Source organism: Chiloscyllium plagiosum, unplaced genomic scaffold (genome assembly GCF_037043375.1).
Source record: "Chiloscyllium plagiosum isolate Xiang-an unplaced genomic scaffold, Cpla_swu_hap1 HiC_scaffold_39, whole genome shotgun sequence".
Classification (NCBI taxonomy): Eukaryota; Metazoa; Chordata; class Chondrichthyes; order Orectolobiformes; family Hemiscylliidae; genus Chiloscyllium; species Chiloscyllium plagiosum.
Window position 1 is genome coordinate 12,883,612 of NW_028270177.1, and position 25,756 is coordinate 12,909,367.

Consider the following 25,756-nt stretch of genomic DNA (forward strand, 5'->3'; position numbering starts at 1 on the left):
GACCCTGGTGCTGTGAGGTAGCAGTGCTTACCACTGAGCCACCGTGCCACCCATAAGTGCTGGATTAGGCCAGCACTTTCAACCCACTGGATTGTTAAAGGGTTTTCAGCAACTTTGCTCGCTTTAGCTTTAGAAAATATCCAATGTAAAGTCAATAGGAAGGTGGTCACAAAAACAAAAGACGTAACTTAATTTGCAGTTTATTTAAATCTGAAGCTGAACCACAGCCATTGTCTAAAATTTAAAATGGGTGAGGATACCTTGATCCGATTCGGTAATTCACAGGTATTTTTAACCTCCGTGTTAGAGAATTTTCTACAGTTAGCATACATTTGCATTTTTGGTTTAGATATGAAGTAATATAGCTTTTGCTTGATTTTAGGTTCAGAGTTCAAGAACTGAACCTTGTTGCCGGAACTGAATTAACATGACTACTGAAATTTTGTTTTTACAAGAGTAAATAACGAAATTTATAAGTTCTGTCAAATCCTTAATTTTCTTTTACGTTTGTACTGAATATGGAAGGGGGTTGCTAGAAATTTAGATAAATTGATTTTAAGATTAACCCATTCTTGACATTCTCTCAAAAGTGGATGTGGATCTGCTTGGGACAGTTTCTATTCTTGTGGTTCACTTGAGAAAATCAGATGAAGGAGCAAAGTCCCTCATGCGGGACACCAAAACTGAAAAGAGTTGAATAAGAAGGGAGAGAAATTTATGAAATGCTGGTTTGGTAACTCCAAATTGAACAAAAGTTCAAATTCTTTCATATTAATCTGGGTGAAAGGTGAAAGATATAAAAGAGACCTAAAGGGGCAACTTTTTCACGCAGAGGGTGGTACATGTATGGAATGAGCTGCCAGAGGAAGTGGTGGAAGCTGGTACAATTGCAACATTTAAGATGGGTATATGAATAGGAAGGGTTTGGAGGGATATGGGCCGGGTGCTGGTAAGTGGGACTAGATTGGGTTGGGATATCTGGTCGGCATGGACGGGTTGGACCGAAGGGTCTGTTTCCATGCTGTACATCTCTATGACTCTAAAATCTATCTCCTAAAGGTATGTGGGCAAAAAGTGGTTTATGTCATCTTTTAATTTCCAAAGTGCTGCTTTCAATCAGGAATTTAAGATTTTTTTTTAAACTCATTCGTGGGTAGTGCTGGTTAGCCCAACATTTATTGCCTATCCCTAATTGCTCTGAGGAATGTGGTGGTGAGCAGTCTTTTTGAAGCACTGCAGCCCTTGCAGGTGTAAGAACTCTGTGCAGCTTAGGAGGGAGCTGTAGGTTTTGAATCAATAAATGCTGGCAAATGGGACTAGGTTAGGTTAGAATATCTAGTTGACATGGATGAGTTGGACCAAAGGGTCTGTTTCCGTGCTGTTATATCCCTAAGACACTCTATAATGGTAAAGAAACAGTAATAGTTCCAAGTAAGGATGATGTGTGTCTTGAGGGGAAATTGCAGGTGGTGATGTATCCATGTATCTGTCGTCTTTGTCCTTCTTACTGGTTGAGGTCAGAGGTTACAAGATGTTCTCAAAGGAATCATAGTGCATGAAGCCTTCATTGTGCGTTTAGTGGGGAGGGAATTGAATTTTGAAGGTGGTGGACATGTGCCAATCAAGCAGTCTGCTTTGTCCAGAGTTAAAAATCACACAACACCAGGTTATAGTCCAACAGGTTTAATTGGAAGCACACTAGCTTTCGGAGCGCCGCTCCTTCATCAGGTGGTTGTGGAGGACACAATTGTAAGACACAGAATTTATAGCAAAAGTTTACAGTGTGATGTAACTGAAATTATACATTGAAAAATACCTTAATTGTCTGTTGTCTTCAAATCATGCTTTGTCCTGGATGGTATCAAAATTCTTCAGTAGTTTTGAATCTGCACCTATCTAGGCAAGTGAGTAGTATTCTGTCAAACTCACCTTGTAGATGGTGGACAGACTTTGGGAGACAGGAGTTCAGTTCCTCACCACATAATTCATGGCTTATGACCCACATTCACATCTCACAAGTGCCAAAATATAACTGCCTCCAATAAGGGAGAATTTAACCATCATTTGACATTCAATTGGATTGCTATTGTTAAATCTCCCACTATCAATATCCTAGGGGTTACCATTGACCAGAAATCGAATGAAAACAGCTATCAATTGAATGTCAAAATAATGGTTAAATTCTCCCTTGTTGGAGATGGGTTTTTTTTTGGCACTTGTATGATGTGAATGTTACTTGCCACTTATGACCCAAGCCTGGATATCGTTCAGATCTTGCGGCATATTAACACACACTGCATCAGTATCTGAGATGTCTAGTATACTGAAGAATTCAAGAAGGGCCTTTGTGATGCAGTGATAATGCCCTTACTACTGGGCCAGGAGGCCTGAACTCACCTGCTCCAGATGTGTGTAATAATATCTCGGAGCAGGTTACTTAGAAATATCTACTCTGAGGAACCCCTGCAATGATGGCCTGAAACTGAGATAGAATCGTAGAATCCCTACAGTGTGGAAACAGGCCATTTGGCCCAACAAGTCCACAACAACCTTCTGAAGAGTAACACAACCAGAACCATTCGCCTACATTTTCCCTGACTAATGCTCCTAACTTACACGTCCCTGAACATTATGGGCAATTTAGCATGGCCAAACTACCTAACTTGCACAGGTTTGGACTGTGGGAGGAAACCGGGGCACCTGGAGGAAATCCACGCAGACACTGGGAGATTGTGGAAACTCCACAGAGACAGTTGCCCAAGGCTGGAATCGAATCCAGGTACCTGGTGCTGTGATGTAGCAGTGCTAATCATTGAGCCACCATGTCAGCCTTCTATAGGGGTGATTGAGAGGGTGCAGAAGAGATTCACAAGGATGTTGCTGGGACTTGAGTTTTAGGGAGAGGCTAGTAGGCTAGAACGTTTTCCTTGGAGCTTCGGAGGCTGAGGGGTGATGTTATAGAGGTTTATAAAATCATGAGGGACAAAGGGTGAATAGTCAAGGGCTTTTACCTCGGGCCAAAACTAGAGGGCGTAGATTTAATGTGAGAGGGGAAAGATTTAAGAAATCTGAGGGGTAACCTTTTCAGGCAGAAGCTGGTGCATATATGGAATGAGCTGCCAGAGGAAGTGGTGGAGGCACGTACAGTTACAACATTTATAAAGCATGTGGAAGAGGGATGTTGGCAAATGGGACTAAGTCAGATTGGGGTGTCTGGTCAGCGTGGACAAGTTGGACCAAAGGGTCTGTTTCCATGCTGTACATCTCTCTGACTCTACCACAATTGCCTTCATTTGTACTAGATATGTCTCCAACCAATGTAGACCTTTTGCATGATTCTCATTGATTTTAGTTTGCTCGAGCTTTTTGATGTTCTACCAGGTCAGATGCTGCTTTGATCGAAAGACTGGTCACTTGCTTCTATGGTGTTCAGCTGTTTCATCTATGTTTAGACCAAGGCTATAATGATTTCAGTGACCCTGGTGGTATCCAAAGTGAGCAGCATTGATTAGATGACTCCTTTGCAAGTGCACTTGATAGTACTGTTGATCTCTCTCATCTTGCAGATGGATGAGGGTAGACAAGCAAATAATTGGCTGGGTTGGATTTGTCCAGCCTTTTGTGTATAGTACATACCCAGACAATTTTTACCTTGTCTGTGTTGTAACAGAACAGGAATAGCTTGGCTAAGGGCATGGCTATTTCCATATTATAGATCTTTGGTAATATTGGCAGAGAATTGTCACTGTCCAACGCCTTTTCAGTATCCAATATCTTGTCTTTTCTTGACATCATGTGGAATGAATGTGAAGCTGGGGACTTTGGGAGGAGGCCTAGATGGATCATCTCCTTGGCATTTCTGCTGAAGATGGATGCTAAACCAAGGGCATATGTTTCGCAGTAATGTACTTGGCATCTCCCCTCATTGAGCCTGCTCCATTTCAGTTGTTTAGTTGTCCACTATCATGATTTACTACAACTGCATATGATGTATAAAGGACTCTGCAAACCTTCCCCCATCCCCCATTCTCTCTAAGTTACAAACAAACAGATTGCATGTGCACCTTTTCACAACAGACATACTGCATGCATAATGGAACGTGAACATTTTAGTCTAACTGCATTGTAGCTCCATCTTTGTGCTTGCCCAACTCCTCTCCCAATCTATTCTTGACATCAATATTAGTCAACTGCATATTTTCCCATTTCTTCTCTGTATTTCCACCAACTCCTTTCTGTGGCTGTTTTGGAATCGACTGAGCTGGTTTGAGTTGGGCAAGTTTGTCGTAGTTAAAGCCTCATGATCTCCACAGCAACGAGCTCTTGTTTTAATGATATTTATACTTAATCAATTTTATCTTTTTAAATACTTGTAGGCAACAATGGCAGACTCCGAGGGTGTAAGGATTGCGCCTGAAATGCCAGCAATGTTTGATGGGATGAAGCTGGCTGCAGTCGCTGCAGTGCTATACATCATTGTAAGATGTCTCAATCTTAAGAGTCCAACTGCTCCTCCAGAGCTGACTTTCCAGGATAACGCACTCTCACGATTCTTGCTGAAGTCATGCTCACTGCTGACCAAAGAGTAAGTAAACAAATTGCTTTCCAGCAGTTAGTGGATAGGAAAGAGATACATGTATTACTGAGGATAGCAATGTGATGTGTAGTTATTAACTAAACAATGAATTTTATTCAAACTCAATTGTAACAATATGTAAAATAGTGCAAATGTAGGAATGATGAAACCAAAACAGATAATGTGGTTGTTAGCAGGTTAGTTAACATCTTTAGAAAATGAAGAATGTTAATATTGCAGCTATTACTCTTCATCAGAACTGTTGTCTTTACCTGCTGCGTCTTTCCAACATTTTTGCTCAAACAAATTGTTTTTGCTTGTGTGTTGGAAGAATTGATAGAAGTGAATAATTTTCTTTTTTGGTCAAGTTGACTGTTAAGCCGTTTTCATATTCGTCTTGTAATTCAGATTCTAGGACTCCAGTTTGTGTCTGGTTCTCAACATTTGTGATATGGTATTGAATCAGTTTCCTGTTGATTGACAGCTGATATTTAATCTTGTGTTATCTGCATTTTGAATTCAAAAGGTAGTGTACAATGCCATTTTGAAGACTCATAGGTGCATGTTTTTTCTCTTCTACATCCCAAGTAAAGTTATTGGACTTGAAACGTTAACTCTGTCTCTCCCCCCAGACCTGCTGAGGTTTTCCCAAACTTCTATTTTAACATTAACTTATCAATCGCTTCAATGGTTTCAATTTTTGTGGAAATTTTGCACATAGATGCTAAGTTGATTGGAAGTCATTTTCAATTATTGCACTCCACATTTTTTTGTAAAAATTATTTCTCTTGTACTGGTGCTGATGAGATCATTTCTGGAGTACTCTGAACAGTTTTGAACCCTTTATTTAAGGAAAGGTATCATTTCACTGGAGGCAATTATAAAGTCATATAATATGGAAATAGACCCTTCAGTCCAACAAGTCCGCACTAACTGTAATCCCAATCTAAACCAGTCCCACCTGACTGCGTTTGGACCAAACCTTTCTAATTCATGAACTTATCCAGATGTCTTTTAAATATTGGAACTGTATCCTCCTCCACCACTTCCTCTGGAAGTTCATCTCACACCCACAATACTTTTTATGTTTAAAAAAACATTGTCCCTCATCTCTTGAGTTTTTTAAAATCTTTCTCCTCACCACCATCACCTTAAAAATATGCCCTAGTCTTGAAATCCCCATTCCAGGGTAAAGACACCCGCCATTCACCTTATCTATACCCCTCGTGATTTTATAAACATGCATAAGGTCACCCCTCAACCTCCTATGCTCAAGGGGAAAAAAGTCCCAGCCTATCCAGCTTCTCCTTATAACTTAAACACTGTTCCTAGCAACATCCTGGTAAGTACTTTCTGAACCCTCTTCAGCTTAATAATATCCTTCCTATAACAGGGTGACCAGAACTGCACACGGTATTCCAGAAGCGGTCTCACCAATGTCCTGTACAACACAACATGATGCCCCAACTCCTGTGCTCAAAGGTTTGGGCAATGAAGGCAAGTGTGCTAAATGCCTTAACCATCTTGTCTATGTAGAGTCATAGAGATGTGATGCTAACTTCAAAGAATTAGGTACCTGAACTCCTAGGTCTCTGCTCTGCAATACTACCCAAGGCGCTACTTTTCATTTGTTTGTTCTTACCAAAATGTGATACCTCACACTTATCCAAATTAAACTCCATCTGCGATTCCTCAGCCCATTGACCCAATTTATCAAGACCTCCTTTGTAATCTTCACTGTCTGCAATACCATCAATTTTGGTGCCATCAGCAAACTTACTAACTATGCCTTCTATGTTCTCATCTAAATCATTTTTTTAAATGACAAAAAGTGGACCAATCCTGTGGAACACTGCAGGTAACAGGTCTCCAGTCCAATAAACAACCCTCCACCACCACTTTGTCTCCTGTCGTGAAGCCAATTTTGTAATAAATTTGCAAGCTCACCCTGACAGAGACAGTTCACTGGTATGGAGGGATTGCTTTATGAACAAAGGCTAAATAGGTTGGGATGAAAGGGGTCAAGAGAGGAGGGGGAGTGGCGTTTTTGATAAGGGATAGCATTGCAGCTGTACTGAGGGAGGATATTCATCCAGGCAAGTTATTTGGGTGGAACTGAGAAATAGGAAAGGGATGGTCACCTTATTGGGATTGTATTATAGACCCACCTAATAGTCAGTGGGAAACTGAGAAACAAATTTGTAAGGAGATTTCAGTTCTCTGTAAGAATAATAGGATGGTTATGATAGGGGTTTTAACTTTCCATACATAAACTGGGACTGGCTTAGCGTGAAGGGTTTAGATGGAGAGGAATTTAAGTGTATACAAGAAACTTTTCTGATTTAGTATGTGGATGTACCTACTAGAGAAGGTGCAAAACGTGACCTACTCTTGGGAAATAAAGCAGGGTAGGTGACTGAGATGCCGGTGGGGGAGCACTTTGGGGCCAGTGACCATAATTCTATTAGTTTTAAAATAGTGATGAAAAAGGAGAGACCGGATCTAAAAGTTGAAGCTCTAAATTGAAGGAAGGCTAATTTTGATGCTATGAGGCAAGAACTTTCAAAAGCTGATTGGGGGCAGATGTTCACAGGTAAAGGGACAGCTGGAAAATGGGAAGCCTTCAGAAATGAGATAATGAGAGTCCAGAGATAGTATATCCTTGTTAGAGTGAAAGGAAAGGTTGGTAGGTGTAGGGAATGCTGGATGACTAGAGAAATTGAGGTTTTGGTTAAGAAAAAGATGGAAGCATATGTCCGGTATAGGCAAGAGAGATTGAGAGAATCCTTAGAATATTAAGGCAATAGGAGTATACTTAAGAGGGAAATCAGGAGGGTATAAAGGAGACATGAGATAGCTTTGGCAAATAAAGTTAAGGAGAATCCAAAGGGTTTTTGTAAATACATTTCAGGACAAAAGGGTAACTAGGGAGAGAATAGGGCCCCCTCAAAGATCAGCAAGGCAGCCTTTGTGTGAACCCGCAGAAGATATTAAACAAGTATTTTGCATCAGCTGATGGTAAGGTCGGAGGGAGTATTGCTGAACAAAAAGACCTTGGAGTGCAGGTTCATAGTTCCTTGAAAGTAGAGTCGCAGGAGGATAAGATAGTGAAGAAGGCATTTGGTATGCTTTGCGTTATTGGTCAGAGTATTGAGTAAAGGAGTTGGGAGGTCATGTTGCGGCTGTACAGAACGTTGATTAGGCCACTTTTGGAATATAGCGTGCAGTTTTGGTCTCTCCTTCCTATCGGAAGGATATTGTGAAACATGAAAGGGTTCAGAAAAGTTTTGTAAGGGTGTTGCCAGCGCAGGAGAATTTGAGCAATAGGGAGAGGCTGAATAGGCTGTGTAAGTTTAACTATAAAATAGCTAAGATGGTATATCTGGCATTTAAAAAGCACAGATTAATGTATTGTTAACTAGTTGATTTTGAAATTTGAGTTGTTAATAGTTGAAATGTTAATAGTTAGGCTGTGGCAGATGAGAACAGAAAGGGAGGACATTAGTTTCTTGTGGTCTGGAGGAGCTTTTCTGACTCGTACCACTTAGATTGTTAAAGATATAAAATCAGCTTTGATATTGGACAAAGCCTCTTTTATTCAAAACTTACTTTTAATAGCTGTTTCTGGTGCCATCCTTTTTACTTAAACAAATTTGAACTTAGTAAATCAATTTGGATTTTGTTTCTTATGCATTTTCTTTACTTTTTAAAGAAAATCTAAATGGAAAAATCCATTATATTCTCCTCTCCTTGACAAAAAAGGATGATGCAAATCTCTGGTTTTTGAAATCATTTTGACATACTCTTTTTTTTGTTCTATATAAACTTTATTGAAATACAATGTTTTCTCCAAGCCTTTCAGCTGATCTGTTTTTAAAAATAAGAACAACTGTAATTTGACTAATGTAATGATACTCTACAAAGTCATAATGCCAGTAATTTATTCTTAATATTCAAACTGTTGTTGCAGTCCAGCCAACATTTATTTCAAAGAAACTAAACAAATTCTGCCCTTTGGATTTATACAGCTCCACTTTTTGATTTCAATTATTGTGGATGATTATTGTGAGACTGACTGAAACTTGTTACCACTGGATAGAGGGGAGCCTTTTTTGATTTCTTAAAAAATAAAGCTTTCTTTAAAATAATTGAAAGAAACCTGCTTGGATTAAAATTGAATATTTGAAAAATATCAACCATCTGGTTTAGATTTGTCCATAAATAGAGCTCCTGTACTGAATTCTTTCAACATTGGTCAGTAGTGAACAGCACTATGTTGAGGATAATATGCTTAGGGAGGTTAACAGGTTTATTCATGCAGCTCTGTCTTTTGGTCAGGTGTAAACCACTTTTGATATAAATGTTTCACATGATGGGCAGTGACGGTTTTTTTGGAAACTATGGAACAATGACTTTTCTTTTGGAAAAAAAAGTTCTCCACTTTCCCTAGCCTGTAGCTCAGTTACTTGTTCTCTTTGGAGTTGAACCATGGCATAACACTGTGCATGTACTGAAATGATTTTAACATTCTTTGTGTATGTTTGTTGGTTATAGACTTTCTTGTGTTCAGCTAACAGAACCATCATTTCCTATGGATAAACAAAAAGCACTTCCAGTTAATTCAAACCTAGCACATGATAACCCCTCAATACATCATCAAATTTCATCCAAAATAATGCAGTTCCTCTGTGTTAAACATTCTATTTCTTTTTAAGAAAGAGACTTAGTCAAAACAAGGCACATCTGTTCATTTGTAAGGACAGTCTATTGTCTTAAAATTCCAGACCTTGCATTATTATCAGACTCAACAAGTGACTTCCTTTCTAAATCCTTCAGTTCCATTTGTTTATAAGTTTAATGAGAACTATGTGGCTAAAGGTTTTGACCTTTCACACTATAATTGGGCATTTGTTTGCCATTGATGCAAGAAAAATCCTTTATCAAGTTCCCCAAATTGCTATTTTTTTCGTATGAAGCAAATTGGAAATCTTATTCCTACATCGGTGCTCATGCAACTGACTCATATATATTCTATATGTGTGTGTGTATTTATGTACATAAAATGTATATGTTACTTACAACTTTCTCTTTGCTGAGAGGGAAATTCCTGCAAGGTTTGTGAAGGTTTGTAGCTCAGGTTGAGGTTTAGGGTGTAGGTTTGCTCGCTAAACTGTAGGTTTGATATCCAGACGTTCATTACCTGGCTAGGTAACATCATCGTGGCGACCTCCAAGTGAAGTGAAGCGAAGCTGTTGTCTCCTGCTTTCTGTTTATATGTTTTTCCTGGATGGTGTTCCTGGGGTTTGTGGTGATGTCATTTCCTGTTCATTTTCCAAGGGGATGATAGATGGTATTTAGATCTGTGTGTTTGTTTATGGCGTTGTGGTTGAAGTGCCAGGCCTCTAGGAATTCACTGGCATGTCTTTGCTTTGACTGTCCCAGGATAGATGTGTTGTGTTGTCCCAGTCGAAATGGTGGGTTTTTTTCCTCCGTGTGTAGGGCTACGAGGCAGAGAGGATCCTGTCTATTTGTGGCTAGCTGGTGTTCATATATCCTGGTGGCTATCTTGCTTCTTATTTGTCCTACGTAGTGTTTGTGGCAGACTGCCACACCAGCTAGCCACAAAAAGACACGACCCTCTCTCCCTCGTAGCCCTACACACGGAGGAAAAAAAAAACACCATTTCGACTGGGACAACACATCTATCCTGGGATAGGCTAAGCAAGGACATGCCAGAGAATTCCTAGAGGCCTGGCACTCCAATCACAACGCCATAAACAAACACACAGATCTAGACACTATCTATCAAACCCTCAGAAAACGAACAGGAAATGACATCACCACAAACCCCAGGAACCCCATCCAGGACAAACATAAATAGAAAGCAGGAGACAACAGCTTCGCTAGTGTTACAAGGGACATAAATTTAAGGTGAAGGGTGGAAGGTATAGGGGAGATGTCAGGGGTGGGTTCTTTACCCAGAGAGTGGTGGGGGCATGGAATGCGCTGCCTGTGGGAGTGGTAGAGTCAGAATCTTTGGTGACCTTTAAGCGGCAATTGGATAGGTACATGGATGGGTGCTTAAGCTAGGACAAATGTTCGGCACAACATCGTGGGCCAAAGGGCCTGTTCTGTGCTGTATTGTTCTATGTTCACTTGGAGGTCGCCACTGATGATGTTACCTAAACAGGTAATGAAACGTCTGGATATCATACCTACAGCTCAGCGAGCAAACTTACACCCTAAAGGGAAATTCCTTTTCACCTCTCCAACCTGTGTAAATGATCCACCTTTACTCATTACCTTTGTGAATCTTTGCACTAACCCTTAAAGGCTGTACCAACCATATTTGAGGTTACAGTGACAGCATGTCACATGACTATGTTCATAATTGGTGCACAAAATGTGTAAAGAGAAGAAAGGCTATTTTTGAAGAAAAGACAATTTAGTGGTTTTATATCCTTGCATACTAGTGAGGCATTGGGTGAAATTTTGACTTGAACAAAACTTCTTCAATTATACAGATTTTAAAAATTGAGGCCACTATTATTTTTGTAATGCTAATTTTATTTAATCATATAATGTGTGCGTCAATACCAATGCTAGCATTTATTGCACTTAACTACTTTCCCTAATTGCATAGGCAATGGTCAGCTGCCTCCTTGAACCAATGCAGTCTGTGTTTTTGGTTAATCTGTAATGTTGAACACAGCTGGAAAGATATGCCATATGCCCATGAGGGGATATGCATCGCACATGCTGAAGAAATAGGCAACTTCTAAAGAAAAAAAAGTGCGAGATTTGGCAGAGTCATTCTGTCTTTGACAACTACTTATTGCATTTCATAGTTCAGTACAAACTCCAGTCTGCTCTCTCCCCTTTGTGACTACCTCCACTTATGTGGGCTGTAGCTGTCCTTTATTTCATAAAATAAACTAAATTATGAGTTACAGTATTCATTTAGGGAAGGTAACTTGTATTTACCTGCTCTTCCCTACATGTGACTCAAGACTCTCAGTAATAAAGTTGACTCTTAATGACCTTCTGGGCATTTAAAGATGGGCAATAAATGGTGGGGAAGAAAGCCTAAAACATGGAAGGACAGAATCTGGTTTTAAAATTATTGAACTCGATGCTGAGTCCTACTGGCTGCTGGATCCCCAAGTGAAAATAGAGGTGCTGTTCTTTGAGCTTCCGCTGAGTCTTGTTGAAACACTTGCAGCAGGCTTACAACAGATATGATGATGTAGGAACACAGCGGTCTGTTGAAATGGCAGGTAACTGGAAGCTCAGGGTCATTTTTGTAGATAGAATGTAGCTATTCTGCAAAGGTGTCACCCAGTCTAGAGGAGACCCCACTGTGAACAGTGAGTGCAGTAAATGACATTGAATGAAGTACAGGTAAATTGCTTTGCCTAGCAGGTATTTGGGTAGTGAGGAAAGAGTAGATGAATGGGCAGATGGTACGCCTTCTGTGATTGTGTGGGAAGATGCCAATGGGGTGTAGATTGGTGTCGGAAATGGAGGAGGAATGGATGATGGTATCGTCGAGGGAATGGTCCCTGCAGAATGTTAATGAAGGAGGGGAGGTGAATTGTTATGGACCACGCCAAACCCCCTCAAAATATTTTATGAAAGTAACCCAGAACCTAACTTTTCTATATGTTTTAAGCAGATGAATATTTCCAGGAGTAATGCAGCTAGTCAAACTACTGTTTTCAAAAACACGCACACAAAAGAAAACCAAATTTAGAATAGCATAACTATTTCAAAACCGAACCGACACAATGACGCAACTTAACAAAGGGCAAAAAGGTAAAGTCAAACACAGGCTCTTAAAAGAGAGAGATGTCTCCGAGAGAGGATCAGCATGGGGCTGTTTCTTTGGGTTCCCAACTAAAAACTAACCCAAAACGAGACAAAACCCGGAACTGGGAGAACTGGTCACTCCTCTATCATTGTACAAGTATTTTTTTAAAAAACGGAAAACCTTTCCTGAGTGTTGACTTTGGCAGCATCTGTTAGCTATTATTAATGTAGCCAGTTCAGACATTTCGGCACCTCTGTCTTTACGAAGTCTCTCAAAAAAATAACCCAAAGACCTAATAACCTTGTTAAAGGAGCAGTATTGTCACTGAATACTGCCATAGAGCTGTATAGCTAGAATCAGACCCTTCAGTCCAACTCATCCATGCAGACCAGATATCTGAAATTAATCTAGTCCCATTTGCCAGTATTTGGCCAATATCACTCTAAACCATTCCTACTCATGATTAGATTCCTTACTGTGTGGAAACAGGCCCTTCTGCCCAACCAGTCCATACCGACCCTCCGAAGAGTAACCCACCCAGACCCATTTCCCTCAGACTAATGCACCTCACACTATGGGCAATTTAGCATGGCCAATTCACCTGACCTGCACATCTTTGGACACTAGGAGAATGTGCAAACTTGACACAGACAGTTGCCCGAGGCTGGAATCGAACCTGAGACCCTGGTGCTGTGAGGCAGCACCGTGCTGCCCATGGTGGTCTATGAATTGGTATAATTCATATACCAATTCAAATGCCTTTTAAATGTTGTAATTGTACCAGCCTCTTCCACTTCCTCTGGAAGTTCATTCCATACACTCATCACCCTCTGTGTTTTTAAAAAAAAAAGTTGCTCCTTAGGTCCCTTTTAAATTTTTTCCCTCTCACCTTAATCTATGCCCTCCAGTTTTGGAATCCCCCACCCTAGGGGGAAAAAAAAACTTTATTGACCCAACCCATGCCCCTCATGATTTTATAAACCTCTATAAGGTCACCCCTCAGCCTCTGGCATTCCAGGGAAAATCCCGTAGCCTATTCAGCCTTTCCCTATAGCTCAAACCCTCCAACCCTGACAATATCCTTGTAAATCTTTTTGAACTTTTTCCAACTTTCATAACATTCTTGCTATAGCAAGCAGACCAGAATTGGACGCTGTATTCCAAAAGTGCCCTTACCAATGTCCTGGACAGCTGCAACATGACCTCCCAACTCCAGTACTCAATGCACTGACCAACAATTGCAAGCATACCAATGCTGCCTTCACTATCCTGTCCACCTGGGACTCCACTTTTGAGGAACTATGAACCTGCACTCCAAGGTTTCTTTGTTCTGCATCACACCCCAATACCATTACCCTTAAGTGTACAAGTCCTGCCCTGATTTGCCTTTCCTAAATACAGCAGCTCAGATTTTTCTAAATTAAACTCCATCAGCCACTCCTCCGCCGATTGGCCCATCTGCTCAAGGTCCCATTGTAATCCAAAGTAGCCTTCTTCGCTGTCCGCTGCACCTCCAATTTTGGTGTCATCTGCAAACTTACTAACTACACTTCCTATGTTCACATTTGAATCATTTATATAAATGGTGAAAAGCAGTGGACCAAGCACTGATCTTTGTGGCGCACCGCTGATTACAGGCCTCCATTCTGAAAAGCAACCTACACCACCACTCTCTGTTTTCTGCCTTCAAGCCAGTTCTATATCCAAATGGCTAGATCTCCCTGTATTCCATGTGATGTAATCTTGTACCATGTGGAACCTTGTCGAATGCCTTACTGAAGTCCATAACGATCGCATCCACCGCTCTGCCCTCGTGAATCCTCTTTGTTACTTCTTAAAATAACTCAATCAAGTTATTCATACACACTTTCCCATGCACAGAGTCATGTTGACTATCCCTAATCAGTCCCTGCCCTTCCTAAAATTGTAAATCTTATCCCTCAGGATTCCCTCCAACAACTTGCCCACTACTGATGTCAGGCTCACTGGTCTATAGTTCCCTGGCTTTTCCTTACCACTTTTCTTAAATAGTGCCACCACGTTAGCCGAACTGCAGTGTTTCGGCACCACACTTTGACTATGGATGATTCAAATATCTCAACAAGGGGCCCAGCAATCGCTTCCCCAGCTTCCCATAACATTCCAAGTACACCTGATCAGGTCCTGGGAATTTATCCACCTTTTGTGTTTTAACATGTCCAGCACCACCTGTGTAATATGCACATGTATCTTGTTGTGGCATCCCGATGAAGGTGAGGGAAATGGTGACTTACAAACTTTTGGATGTGCAGGCTGGTGGGGTGGTAAGTGAGTACAGGGGAACTCTATCGTTATTGTGCGAGGGAAGGAAAGGAGTAAGGCAGAAGTGCGGATGATGGGTCAGGCATGGCTAAGGGTCCTATCCACCTCCGCATGCTTGCCTTCATTGCTCAAACCTTTGAGTATAGGAGTTGGGAAGTCATGTTGGAGTTGTCCAAGACATTGGTGAGTGTCTTCTGGAGTACTGTGTCCAGTTATGGTTGCCCTGTTTACAGGAAGGATATAATTAAGCTGGAGAGGGTTCACAAGTGATTTACCATGATGTTGCCAGGCACAGATAGTTTGAGTTATAAGGAGAAGCTGGATAGACTGGGACTTTGTTTTAATGCAGTGTTGGGAGGTTGAGGGGTGATCTTAGAGGTTTATAAAATCATGAGGGGTATAGATAAGATGATTGATAGGTGTCTTTTCCCTCGGGTGGGAAATTAAGACTGTGGGCCATATTTTTAAGATGACAAGAGACATTTTTTTCACACAATGGTTTGTATATGGAATGAATTTCCAAAGGAAGTGTTGTACACAGGTAGTTACAATATTTAAAAGGCACTTGGATATGTACATGAATAAGAATTGTTTTCAGGGATGTGGGCCCAGCACAGGGAGGTGGGACTAGTTTCGTTTGGGATTATGGCCGTCATAGACTAGTTAGACTGAATGGTCTGTTTCCATGCTATATGAATCAGTAATTCTGTAACCATGGTTGACTGTCTGTTTGTAGAATTCTGTTATCATGACAGTGACTCAGCATCTCAACTGCTCTAATTTCAGCTCTGCTCCAGGGCAGAGTTCAATGTTGTAATGATTCATGTTTATGTGAGGGACTTTGGTTTTACATTTTTGAGGATCATTGGCATTTTGGTGGAGAAATATGTAATGCAGGATTTTTCAGTGTTGAATATGATCTATTTATAGATCTTAGTGAAAACATAAATGTTGCACATACACAGCAGGAGAAATTGTCTTTATCTGGCCAGCATTGTCAATTTTTATTTCAGATTTGTGGCACTCATAGCATGTATCTCTCTTTTGCTTTGTTACTCAATTTTAATTTTAAACTCTGCAGCTATGAATTGAATTCCAAATTATGTTTTACTCAGTTTTATATCTGATCTTTTTAATTTTGATACATTTGATGTAGAAGTAATCCATTTGGCCTGTTGTCTCTGGTGATGCAAGTTCTCTCACTGGTGTTATCTGTTCTGGGCTTTGTTGTCAATTAGATCATCATAGGTTTAATCCTGGGTGTTTTTTTTTAAACTTTGTGGATGCTTCAACTTTTAAATTTTAAATTATGTATGTTTAAAGAAATGTGTGTTGTAGAGGCAGAGACAAAATTACTCAACAAAAAATAGACAATTGAAGATGCTGTTTAAGAAATTTCCCTTAAATTGAGATGGGAAACTGAAATATCTTATTAATGGTATACTTACACCAGGGCTTATTGCCCTTTGGATTATTAACTCAACAAAAGAAAGCACTTGGCAGCAAATACTCAGAGGTATTTATTGCATAGCAAGGTTTCTTAACCTGCAATTAGATGAATGATTTGTTGCTGTGATGGAATAGCTTGATAGTTATGCCAGCCACAGTGCAAACTTTTGCATAGCACCAAGCAATCTTCCACTGAGAGCAGGAACATTTAGCTCAGCATTTCATCTGTAGTGTGGTACTTTAACAGGGCAGCACACTCAACATGGCACTGGTGTAACAGTCCTGTTTACGTGTTCATTCTCATTCTTTGGACTCTGACACAGGAGTTTTATCAATCTAACCCATACTTTATCAACTTATGTTTTCACACCATAAGTACCTTTTTATATGGTTTCTTGTAATCTTACAAATGCTTATTCTAACAGATGAGCAATGTAAAAACTATACAGTATGAGCTGTCACACTGTATTGAAATTAAATGTGTAAATTCAACACAATAGTTGAATTTACTATTTTATCCTTAAATCACTCCCAAGGAAGGTTTGAACATTGATGCTGTTGTCACAGTCAATACTATAAAGTAAATGGGATACTATATGTGATTTTGTATGCAAAATGTGAGAACCCTAGGCTCCAGCAGTTTTCCAATGTTCTTCCCTTCCTTGGCCAAAGTACCTGACCTTCATTTAATATATTCATCTCATGGAAGACTAACGTAAGGAACTTAATGTGGTAAATTGTAGCTGCAACTTCATGCTGTATCATTTTTTGAAAGCAATTGCTGTTCTGTTGAGTTTAGCTGTTTCACTCAACTTTCTTTAGGCTATTTCTGGAAATGACTCCAAGTCAAAGCAATTGTAAGATCTTGACTAAAAGCTCGGACAAAGAAATCAATTTTAGTAATGTTCTTTAAATGTGGAGAAGTTAGAGAGGGGATATCCAGAGAATAGAGCTGAAAAGTTGAAGTCATGCTTCTGAAGGTGAAGCAAAGGCACTGGAGCATGAGCAAGAGACGAGAACTCTTGAAATGTTGTAGGAATGGAGAAACTTAGTAATAAAGAGCAACAAGACCATGAAAGGATTAACCATACAGTTGATTGTTTTAGAAAGAGTATATTGAGGCTACCATTGGCATGTAGTTAGCCTTTACTAAGTAAATATGGACCATGTTGGCCTAACAGGAGAGGCTTTGGTGGATTGGATATGTTGGATGGATTCAACTTGCATATCTGGGCTCAGGAACTTCAATCCTCCACTCTCAAAAGAATTGTGATAATCTTTTACATTTTCTTTTTATTTTGAATGAAAATCTGTAACTACGGAGAGTTGTGAAGGAAATTTGAGTTGAGTTAGTTTGAAAGCTAGTGTAGCAGTTTGTTTCAGTGAAATACTTCGGAAAGATTCTTAAATTTTATTTTTAATTAGACTTGAAATTCAGAAGAATGATGGACATTCTGCAGTACAATAGCAGTAGTGGTGTTTAATACAACTGGACAGCCAGTAAAACCCCTCGAGTATTGTATGAAACCATTTATGGATGTGGTTCAGATGTTTTGAATTCTTGACCAGAAATCTTGTGTTTACTCTTGGCTGCAGGGTGGGACACTGCATTAATGACAAAGCAACCTGCCCAATGATGTCTCAGATTGGATTGTTATATAGATGATTCAGCTTTGAATTTGCTGTACTTTGGATTTGAGTATATAAATCTAGTTTAATATTTCAATCCTCCCAGTATCCTAGGCAATGTGTGTGTCTCAGCTGACATAGTTTAACTGGTAATTTATCTAATTTCCTGGTAGTGGAGCCTTGTCTTTTGCCTTTACTTCAAAAGGTTACTTTGGTTTTGCAGCAATTTTGATGTCCAGAGTACATGAAAGGCACTATCAGAATTCAAGTCTGTCTTTCAGAGGTGGTGCCCCTCCCATTGATTTTTCTCTCTTGCAGCCAGCCACTATTTGCATTGGTGATGTTGATGGTTCAGTGAACCTTATGTACACAGTTACTTTGTTTGTATTACATTAGAGTTTATATAAATATTTGCTTTTAAAATGGTGGCTTAAGAGAGCCTTCTTGAAATGTTTAAATCATCAGTAAAATACATTGAATAGCATACAAGGTCATAACTTATTACATCTACCATTTTGTTTTACTGGCTGCTCTGTATTTAGAGATAAGAATTTTTTTCTTTCAAAAACAAGTATACCTCATGTATACATCTAATAAATAAATTAGATTAGTTAATTCAGCACAGGTGTGAGGTGGGATCTTCTTGAATATGTAGTTTAAATGAGTGTGCTACATTGTTTGCTTACACACTGATTCACCAGCAAAACTCTAATCTAGCATTTCATACACAGTTGATAATCGATTAATTTGGCATCCAAATTGAAATTATCTATAATGTTGTTTTTCTTTACTGTCTGCATTTTTTTCAGATGTTAATAACAGAAAATGCTGTGGAACCATTGTCTGTGTGAATGATGTAATGGTTTCAATAGGCAATGTTTGTGTGATGTTTATTTGTGTAGAGTATAGCTGAAGCTAGTGTGTAATGTGTGTAATTTTTGAGCTTCAGTATAGCCTGAATCAAAATGCAGTGTAGTCACTTGGGTTTATTGACTGTAAGACCCAATGAAATAGGAACTGGATTAGGACATTGGGAAGCATTCGACAAGGTTCCTTTTGCGAGACGGGTTAGCAAGGTTATATCTCATGGAATACGGTGGGGACTAGCCATTTGGATACAGAACTGGCTCAAAGGTAGAAGCCAGAGGGTGGTGGTGGAGGGTTGTTTTTCAGACTGGAGGCCTGTGACGAATGGTGTGCCACAGGTTTGTTGCTGGGTCCACTATTTTTCATCATTTATATAAATTATCCGAATATAAACATAGGTACAGTTAGTAAGTTTACAGATGACACCAAAATTGGAGGTGTAGTGGACAGCGAAGAAGGTTACCTCAGATTACAACAGGATCTTGATCAGATGGGCCAGTGGGCTGAGGAGTGGCAGATGGAGTTTAATTTTGATAAATGCGAGGTGCTGCATTTTTGGAAAGCAAATCTTAGCAGCATTTATATACCTTAACGGTAAGGTCCGAGGGAGTGTTGCTGAACAAAGACCTCGGAGTGCAGGTTCTTAGCTCCCTGAAAGTGGAGTCACAGGTTGATAGGATAGTGAAAAAGGCGTTTGGTATGCTTTCTTTTATTGGTCAGAGTATTGAGTAGAGGAGTTGGGAGGTCATGTTGCAGCTGTACAGGACATTGGTTTTTTGGAATGTTGCATACAGATCTGGTCTCCTTCCTATCGGGAGGATGTTGTGAAACTTGAGGTTGAATAGGCTCAGGCTGTTTTCCCTGGAGTGTCGAAGGCTGAGGGGTGACCAAATAGAGGTTTTTAAAATCATGAAGGGTATGGATAGGATAAATAGGCCCAGTCTTTTCCTTGGGGTGGGGGAGTTCAGAACGAGGGCATAGGTTTAGGTTTAAGGTGAGAGGGGAAGATATAAAAGAGAGACCTATGGGGCAACTTGTTCATGCAGAGGGTGGTGCCTGTATGGAATGAGATGCCAGAGGAAGTGGTGGAGGCTAGTACAATTGCAACATTTAAAAGGCATCTGGATGGGTATATGAATAGGAAGAGTTGAGGGATCTGGGCTAACTGCTGACAGGTGGGACTAGATTAGGTTGGGATATCTGGTCGGCATGGACGGGTTGCACCGAAGGGTCTGTTTCCTAGTTGTACATCTGACTCCATGTCAACTTGCTTATCTATGGCCTTAACTCCACTTGCCTGTTTGCCAATAATCCTTGACTCCCTTCCAAATCAAAAATCTAACATATTGTGCTCCAGAAACAATTTCAAAGTTTCTTTTTCTTAAGTTAATCTGTATGTGTATTGCATTTATGTGAAGTCAGAATCCAGTCTACAATTTGAGCTCATAATCTGCATAATTTTATTTTGTAGATTATTAAGTGATGAGGACTGTCAGAAGTTTTATTCTTGAGGCAGGTAAACTAAGGCCGAATGTGCCCGTTTACTTTTGGATAGATTTCTGAAGGGGGTGTTCTGTATTGTCATCAACATTATTTGCTCAACCATTGCCTTCAGGATCAGGCAAATTAATCATTTCATTAAAATGTAATTAGACTATTTGTTTTTTTTAAATGTACTCATGGGATTAGCTGGCCAGCATTTATTACCTGTCCTTAGTTGTCCATGAGAGAGTGGTGGTGAGCTTTCTTCTTGAACTGCTGCAGATCATGAACTGCTGTAGGTAGACTCTCAATGCCATCAGGGAGGGAATTCCAAGATATTGACCCAGCAACAGTGGAAGAACAGCAATATTTCTAAGAGAGGGTGGCGAGTGACTTTGAGAGGAACTTGCTGGTGCTGGTGTTCGTATGTATCTGCTGCCCTTGGGCTTTTAGATAGAAGTGGTTATGAGTATGGAAGGTGTTGCTGAAGAACTTTTGGTGAATTGCAGCTGTGCACCTTGTCGATGCTGCTGATCATAAGGATTTTGGTAAAGAGAGTTTGTTTACGGATATGATGCTAGTCAATCCAGCTGCAGTGTCCTGGAAGTTGTCATGCTGCTTGAATGTTGAAACAGCACTCATCCAGGTAGGTGGGGAGTTTTCCATGCCTTGTAAATAGTAGACAGATGTTGAGGTATGAGGGGAGTTACTGTCTGCAGTACTCCTAGCCTCAGATGTGCTTGTGTTGTCACTGTATTCATATGGCAAATCCAGTTGAGTTTCTGGCCAATGGTAACTGCCGGGATATTGATAGTTCCGGATTCAGCAATGGTAACACAATTGAATGTCAAGGGTTTGCAATAGATTGTCTCTTATTGGAGATGGTCTTTGCCTGGCATTTGTTACTTGCCAGTTCAAGCCTGGATATTGTCCAGGCCTTGTTACATTTGAACATGAACTGCTTCAGTACCTGATGAGTTTCGCACAGTGTTGGACATTGCAATCATGGGAGGAAGGTCAGTAAGGAAGCATGCCCTGACTAACTCTATCAGTACTGCTAGTGGACATTGAAATCCACCTATGTCGAGTAAATTCTGCAACCTCCCACCCTCAGTGTTTCCTCCAATATGGAGGAGTATTGATGCATCATCTGAGGGAGGACAATGCATGGTAATCATTAGGATGTTCCCCGTATTTAGCCTGATACCATGGGACTTAATGGAGTCTGGAGTCACTGTTGAGGACTCTCAATGCAATTTCATCCTGACTGCATGCCACTATGCTACTACTTCTGTTGAGTCTGTCCTGCAGGTGGGACAGGACATATCCAGGGATTGAGAGTGTAGCCTGAGACATTTTCTTTAAGATATGATTCTGTGAGTATAACAGTGTCAGGCTTTTGCTTCACTAGCTTGAGAGGCAACTCTCCCAGTTTTGACACTAACCCCTAGATGTTAGCAAGGAGGACTTTGCAGTAGAGTAGAGCAGATGAGGATTTTTTTTTCTGATAATGGGCAGTGGTTTCATGGTCATCATTAGATTTTTTTCATTCCAGATATTTTATTGAATTCTGATTCCATTGCCATGGTGGTATTCAAATCTGAGTCCCCAGAGCATTGATTGAGTTTCTGGATTGATAGTCCAGCAAAAGTACCACCAGGCCATCACCTCCCCTGCATGCAAAATGGCTGTGAAATACTTAACTTGCTGTAGTAGTGCCCAAAGTAACACAGAATATATGTAAAACTTTAGTCTTCCTGACAAACACAAATTGTGTAAATGCCAGTCTTTAAAACAGTTCAATTGATATTAAGCCAAATAGCCTCCTGTGTCATAAATAACGCCACAACCTAAAATTGTGTTTTGAGGACTACATTTGCATAAAAATACAGTGGTTGAGGAAAAAAAATTAAATTTGGTAGTGGGTCAGCCTATATTAGCCAAGTCATGAAGATAATTATGCATGCAAATGTTGGTTTCCAACTGCCCCATGGGATACTGTCTGGTATTGGTGAAATGTAGTGGAAAAATTACTGCAATGTCTTCATGAAGAGATTAATTCCTCCTAATCAGGTCTGTAATTGTGTCAGAAATGTGTGTGCTATGATAACAAGATTAGTTCCTGTTGGGAAATCTGGCTTCCCAAGTTTTGGACCAGATGAAAAGTGAAATAAGAAGGTTTAACTGAATCTGCCAAAGAGGGAAACATTTTCTTTTTCATGATGGCTTTCGTAATTAGTGATGGATTTTGTTTTATGTAATTTGCAAAAAAGGCAGAGATAATTAGGTGTTTTAAACTGCTTTCCCAGACTTATTATGGTTGCAAAAAAATATATTCGAGATGAATTCATATTATTGTACCTTAAATACGTGAGCAATAACTGACAATTGAAAATGCAATCATAGCTCAGAGTCTGGGTTGAACAAACCTGGGTGAATAATGCAAGTGATTTGGCATAAATTCCTAAGTTTTATTTTTTGGTACTACAAACTGTTTGTAAAATTCCATATATATTCTTGCAATGTATCGTTCATTCACCATTTCAAATAGTGCTAGTTAGTAATGGTTGACTTGTAATTCTACAAATGCAGAGAGCAAAATGCTGTATAAATGATCCATGATTAAGTGGACCAAATCTGTAACTGTGGATTTCACTAAAACCCAAGAGTGGGTTTGTCTCATGATCATCTGTGATTTTAATTTTAATGTCAGTCTTCCCTTAAATATGAGCTTAATCATGACCAATAATACATTCTCATTTTCTAGCAGGGTCTGGATATTTTGTAATCACCCTGTTTAGATTGCACACTGGTGTGCTTTAATTTTTAAATAATAACACCTGTGTTCTCCATAATTCACGTAATGGAGGAGCCAATTTTCATTCTTTAAATCCTGAGAAATATAATGGGCAGAGTCTTGCTAGCCGCTGAACATCTTGGGCGTTGTTGAAAAAGTTGGATGAATTGCATGAGATCTGATGTCGGGAGATTCCTGACATCCAGGAACAAAATAGAAAGTCAAGTATTGAATGGCAAGATGAGATTTCCACTATGTGTTGCGAAGGGCCTTTTTGCATGCATTCATGTCATAAATGTTAGATTGTTTCACCTCATTGGTACACAGTTTTTTATTCTCCTCATCCGCAGGTAGAAATTAGATGGCAACAATTTCCAACATGAAAGTCAGAACAGTAATTTGGCAACATCTGCTTGCTCCTCCAGTGCTTTATCTTGAACATCACCATCCTGTTCCATGGACAGTAACAGCATCCATCCCCTGCCATCAATCTGGCAGTCCGTAGGAACTGCACAGGGTAGCTATCATTTGCCCTAGATGTGTCAAAGATGGCACTAATGCCATCAGGGAGTTGCCACCTATGGGGAATGGGAGAATACAGCAAACGGGGCATCATAGAGGTGTGGTGCATAGGCAATAAGGTGAGAATGGGAAGATTATTTGAGAAAACACATTAAGGTCTGGGAAGAAAATTCTGTGAAACTCTCTAAAATTGACGCAGCTGGTTTCTGGTAAAGATCAGCCTGATGTTCTCCTAAAGGTGCCTATTCTTTCCATTCTAAGACCATGCGAAATACGCAGGTCCTCAATTTTCTGTGACATACTGCAAACTTAACTTTCTAAGTTTGTGAAAGTAAAGGTCCAGTTATGCTGCAATTTAACCTGATGCCTTGTAAAATCTGAAACCTTGTTTTCCTGTTCACCCTCTGCCCCGATTATGTTCATTTTCGGAAAAGGGGAGACAGGTCACTGAACTTTGTGATCTTTGAGTACTGTTAACAGTCCCACATGGCTGGCTGAATTTTTAATATCCTTTGTCATTAACTTTATGTGCTGATTGTGTATTTTACCATGAACCAGAGTATTTCCTGTTTAAGCTCAAAATCATGTTGTAATTGAAGAGCTTTCCCTTTTTTCTTTAAATCTCATACTATTTGACAAATGACATTTTAATGCTGCTCTTAGTGACTTAACCCTTGACAGCATAAATTGTGTAATTATTATAGTAATTTACTAGCCAATTTTTAATTTGTGCTGTGTTGTTTCTGTTGCAATTGGCCGTGAATTACTGGTGACTTAATTATTTTCTGTCATTGGAAATGATGCATTCTGATGAAGCATTTGATATAACTGGGAAAAAAAAAATCACCTTTTTAAGAATAGAAAATAATGCAATACACAATTCAAAGCTCAGTCTCAACCTACAAAGTTTTCCATCTTTTTAAGGTGCTAACCAAATATATCTAGCATTTTCTGATTTTGCTTAGTTGACCACATTAATTAAACAAATATATCTATCATAATAGACGATTGCACTACAGCAAGTTCTAGTCGCCCTGGAGAGGGTTCAGAAGAGAATTACCAGGATGTTGCTGGGAATGGAGGGTTTGAGTGAAAAGAAGAAGCTGGGTAGACTGGGACTTTTTTCACTGGAGATCTATAAAATCCTAAAGGGTGTAGATAATGTGAATGGCAGGTGTCTTTTCCCGAGGATGGGGGTTTTCAAGATAAAGGGGCATATTTTTAAGGAGAGAGAAGGAGAATTTAAAAAAAACATGAGGGCCATTTTTTTTCATGTGTGGAATGAACTTCCTGAGGAAGTGGTAGATTTGGGTCCACTTACAATGTTTATAAATATGAAATGTTGGGAGGGGTATGGGCCAGGCACAGACAGGTGGGACTAGTTTTGTTTGGGATTATGGTCAGCATAGACCGTTTGGACTGAAGAGTCTGTTTCCATGCTGTATGACTGAGTACATGACGGGTTGCAGAGCCATTCTTTATATTAGTCCATGTTTACTTCGTTCAAGCTTTACATTTTGTTTTTTTTCTAATCTTATACAGCCATCAAATGATCAGGTCTCTCCTAATATTGCAGTTGAATCTGCGTTCATAAGTGGTTAACTACACCTGTGTTGTCCAGGAATGAAATATAAAAAAAAGTCAGCAATGTAATGTGTCAACCCTGCTTTACTTTACACTGGACGGAAATTAGAGTATGTACCTAACTGATGACAGCACTGTACTTGTGTTTTAAATTAAGGTTAATTGCATTGCTTCTGTCAACAGTATGCAATGTAACATTTATTATTTAGTGCAGAAAAGGATAATGTCCTCACAGTATAACACAAATTAAAAACTCCCAAAGACGAGCAATTACAAGCTCTAAAATAGTCTGATGTACAGTGTTTGCATGACCTGAATTCAAATTGATTCGACAAACAGCATTGGATACTACTGCTTGATTCTAATCTTTCATATAATGTGATTTATTGATGTTCAGCCTTTTGTACTGAGTGCAATCAAAGTTGTATTTGAAGATATTTCTAGAAAATTATTTAAAACCTAATGCGTAGAAGACTTTGTTAGTCATTTCATCTAGAGTTCAAAAAATGCTTTTTAATTTGTTGTCATTGAGTTGAAGACCAAGTTCTATCCTAAGTATGTTGTGACTTGATTGTTTTACATCCATGGGGAAAATCTTCCTGATACAATACATTGAAAGGCCAATATGTCAAGGAATCTCTGTACTTCAAGCCAAATGAAAGGAATCCTTCATATAAGTCACTATATCTGTCGCCATGGCTTCCACAAAGCAAACATTTGAATATTATATACATTGCAC

The 25,756-nt window shown here is 39.6% G+C and overlaps 1 protein-coding gene across 3 annotated transcripts in view; it reads left to right on the forward strand.

Moving 5' to 3' along the window:
* The window catches only part of LOC122540931 (monoacylglycerol lipase ABHD2-like), a 106,057-nt gene that overhangs the window by 15,428 nt on the left and 64,873 nt on the right, over positions 1-25,756 (forward strand). For all 3 annotated transcript variants that reach the window (XM_043677248.2, XM_043677249.2, XM_087981398.1), the window contains one exon: positions 4,377-4,585. In XM_043677248.2, coding sequence (XP_043533183.1) covers positions 4,383-4,585 — 203 coding nt within the window. In that variant the 5' untranslated portion in view covers positions 4,377-4,382. Of the gene's footprint in view, positions 1-4,376; positions 4,586-25,756 lie in introns of those variants that run through there.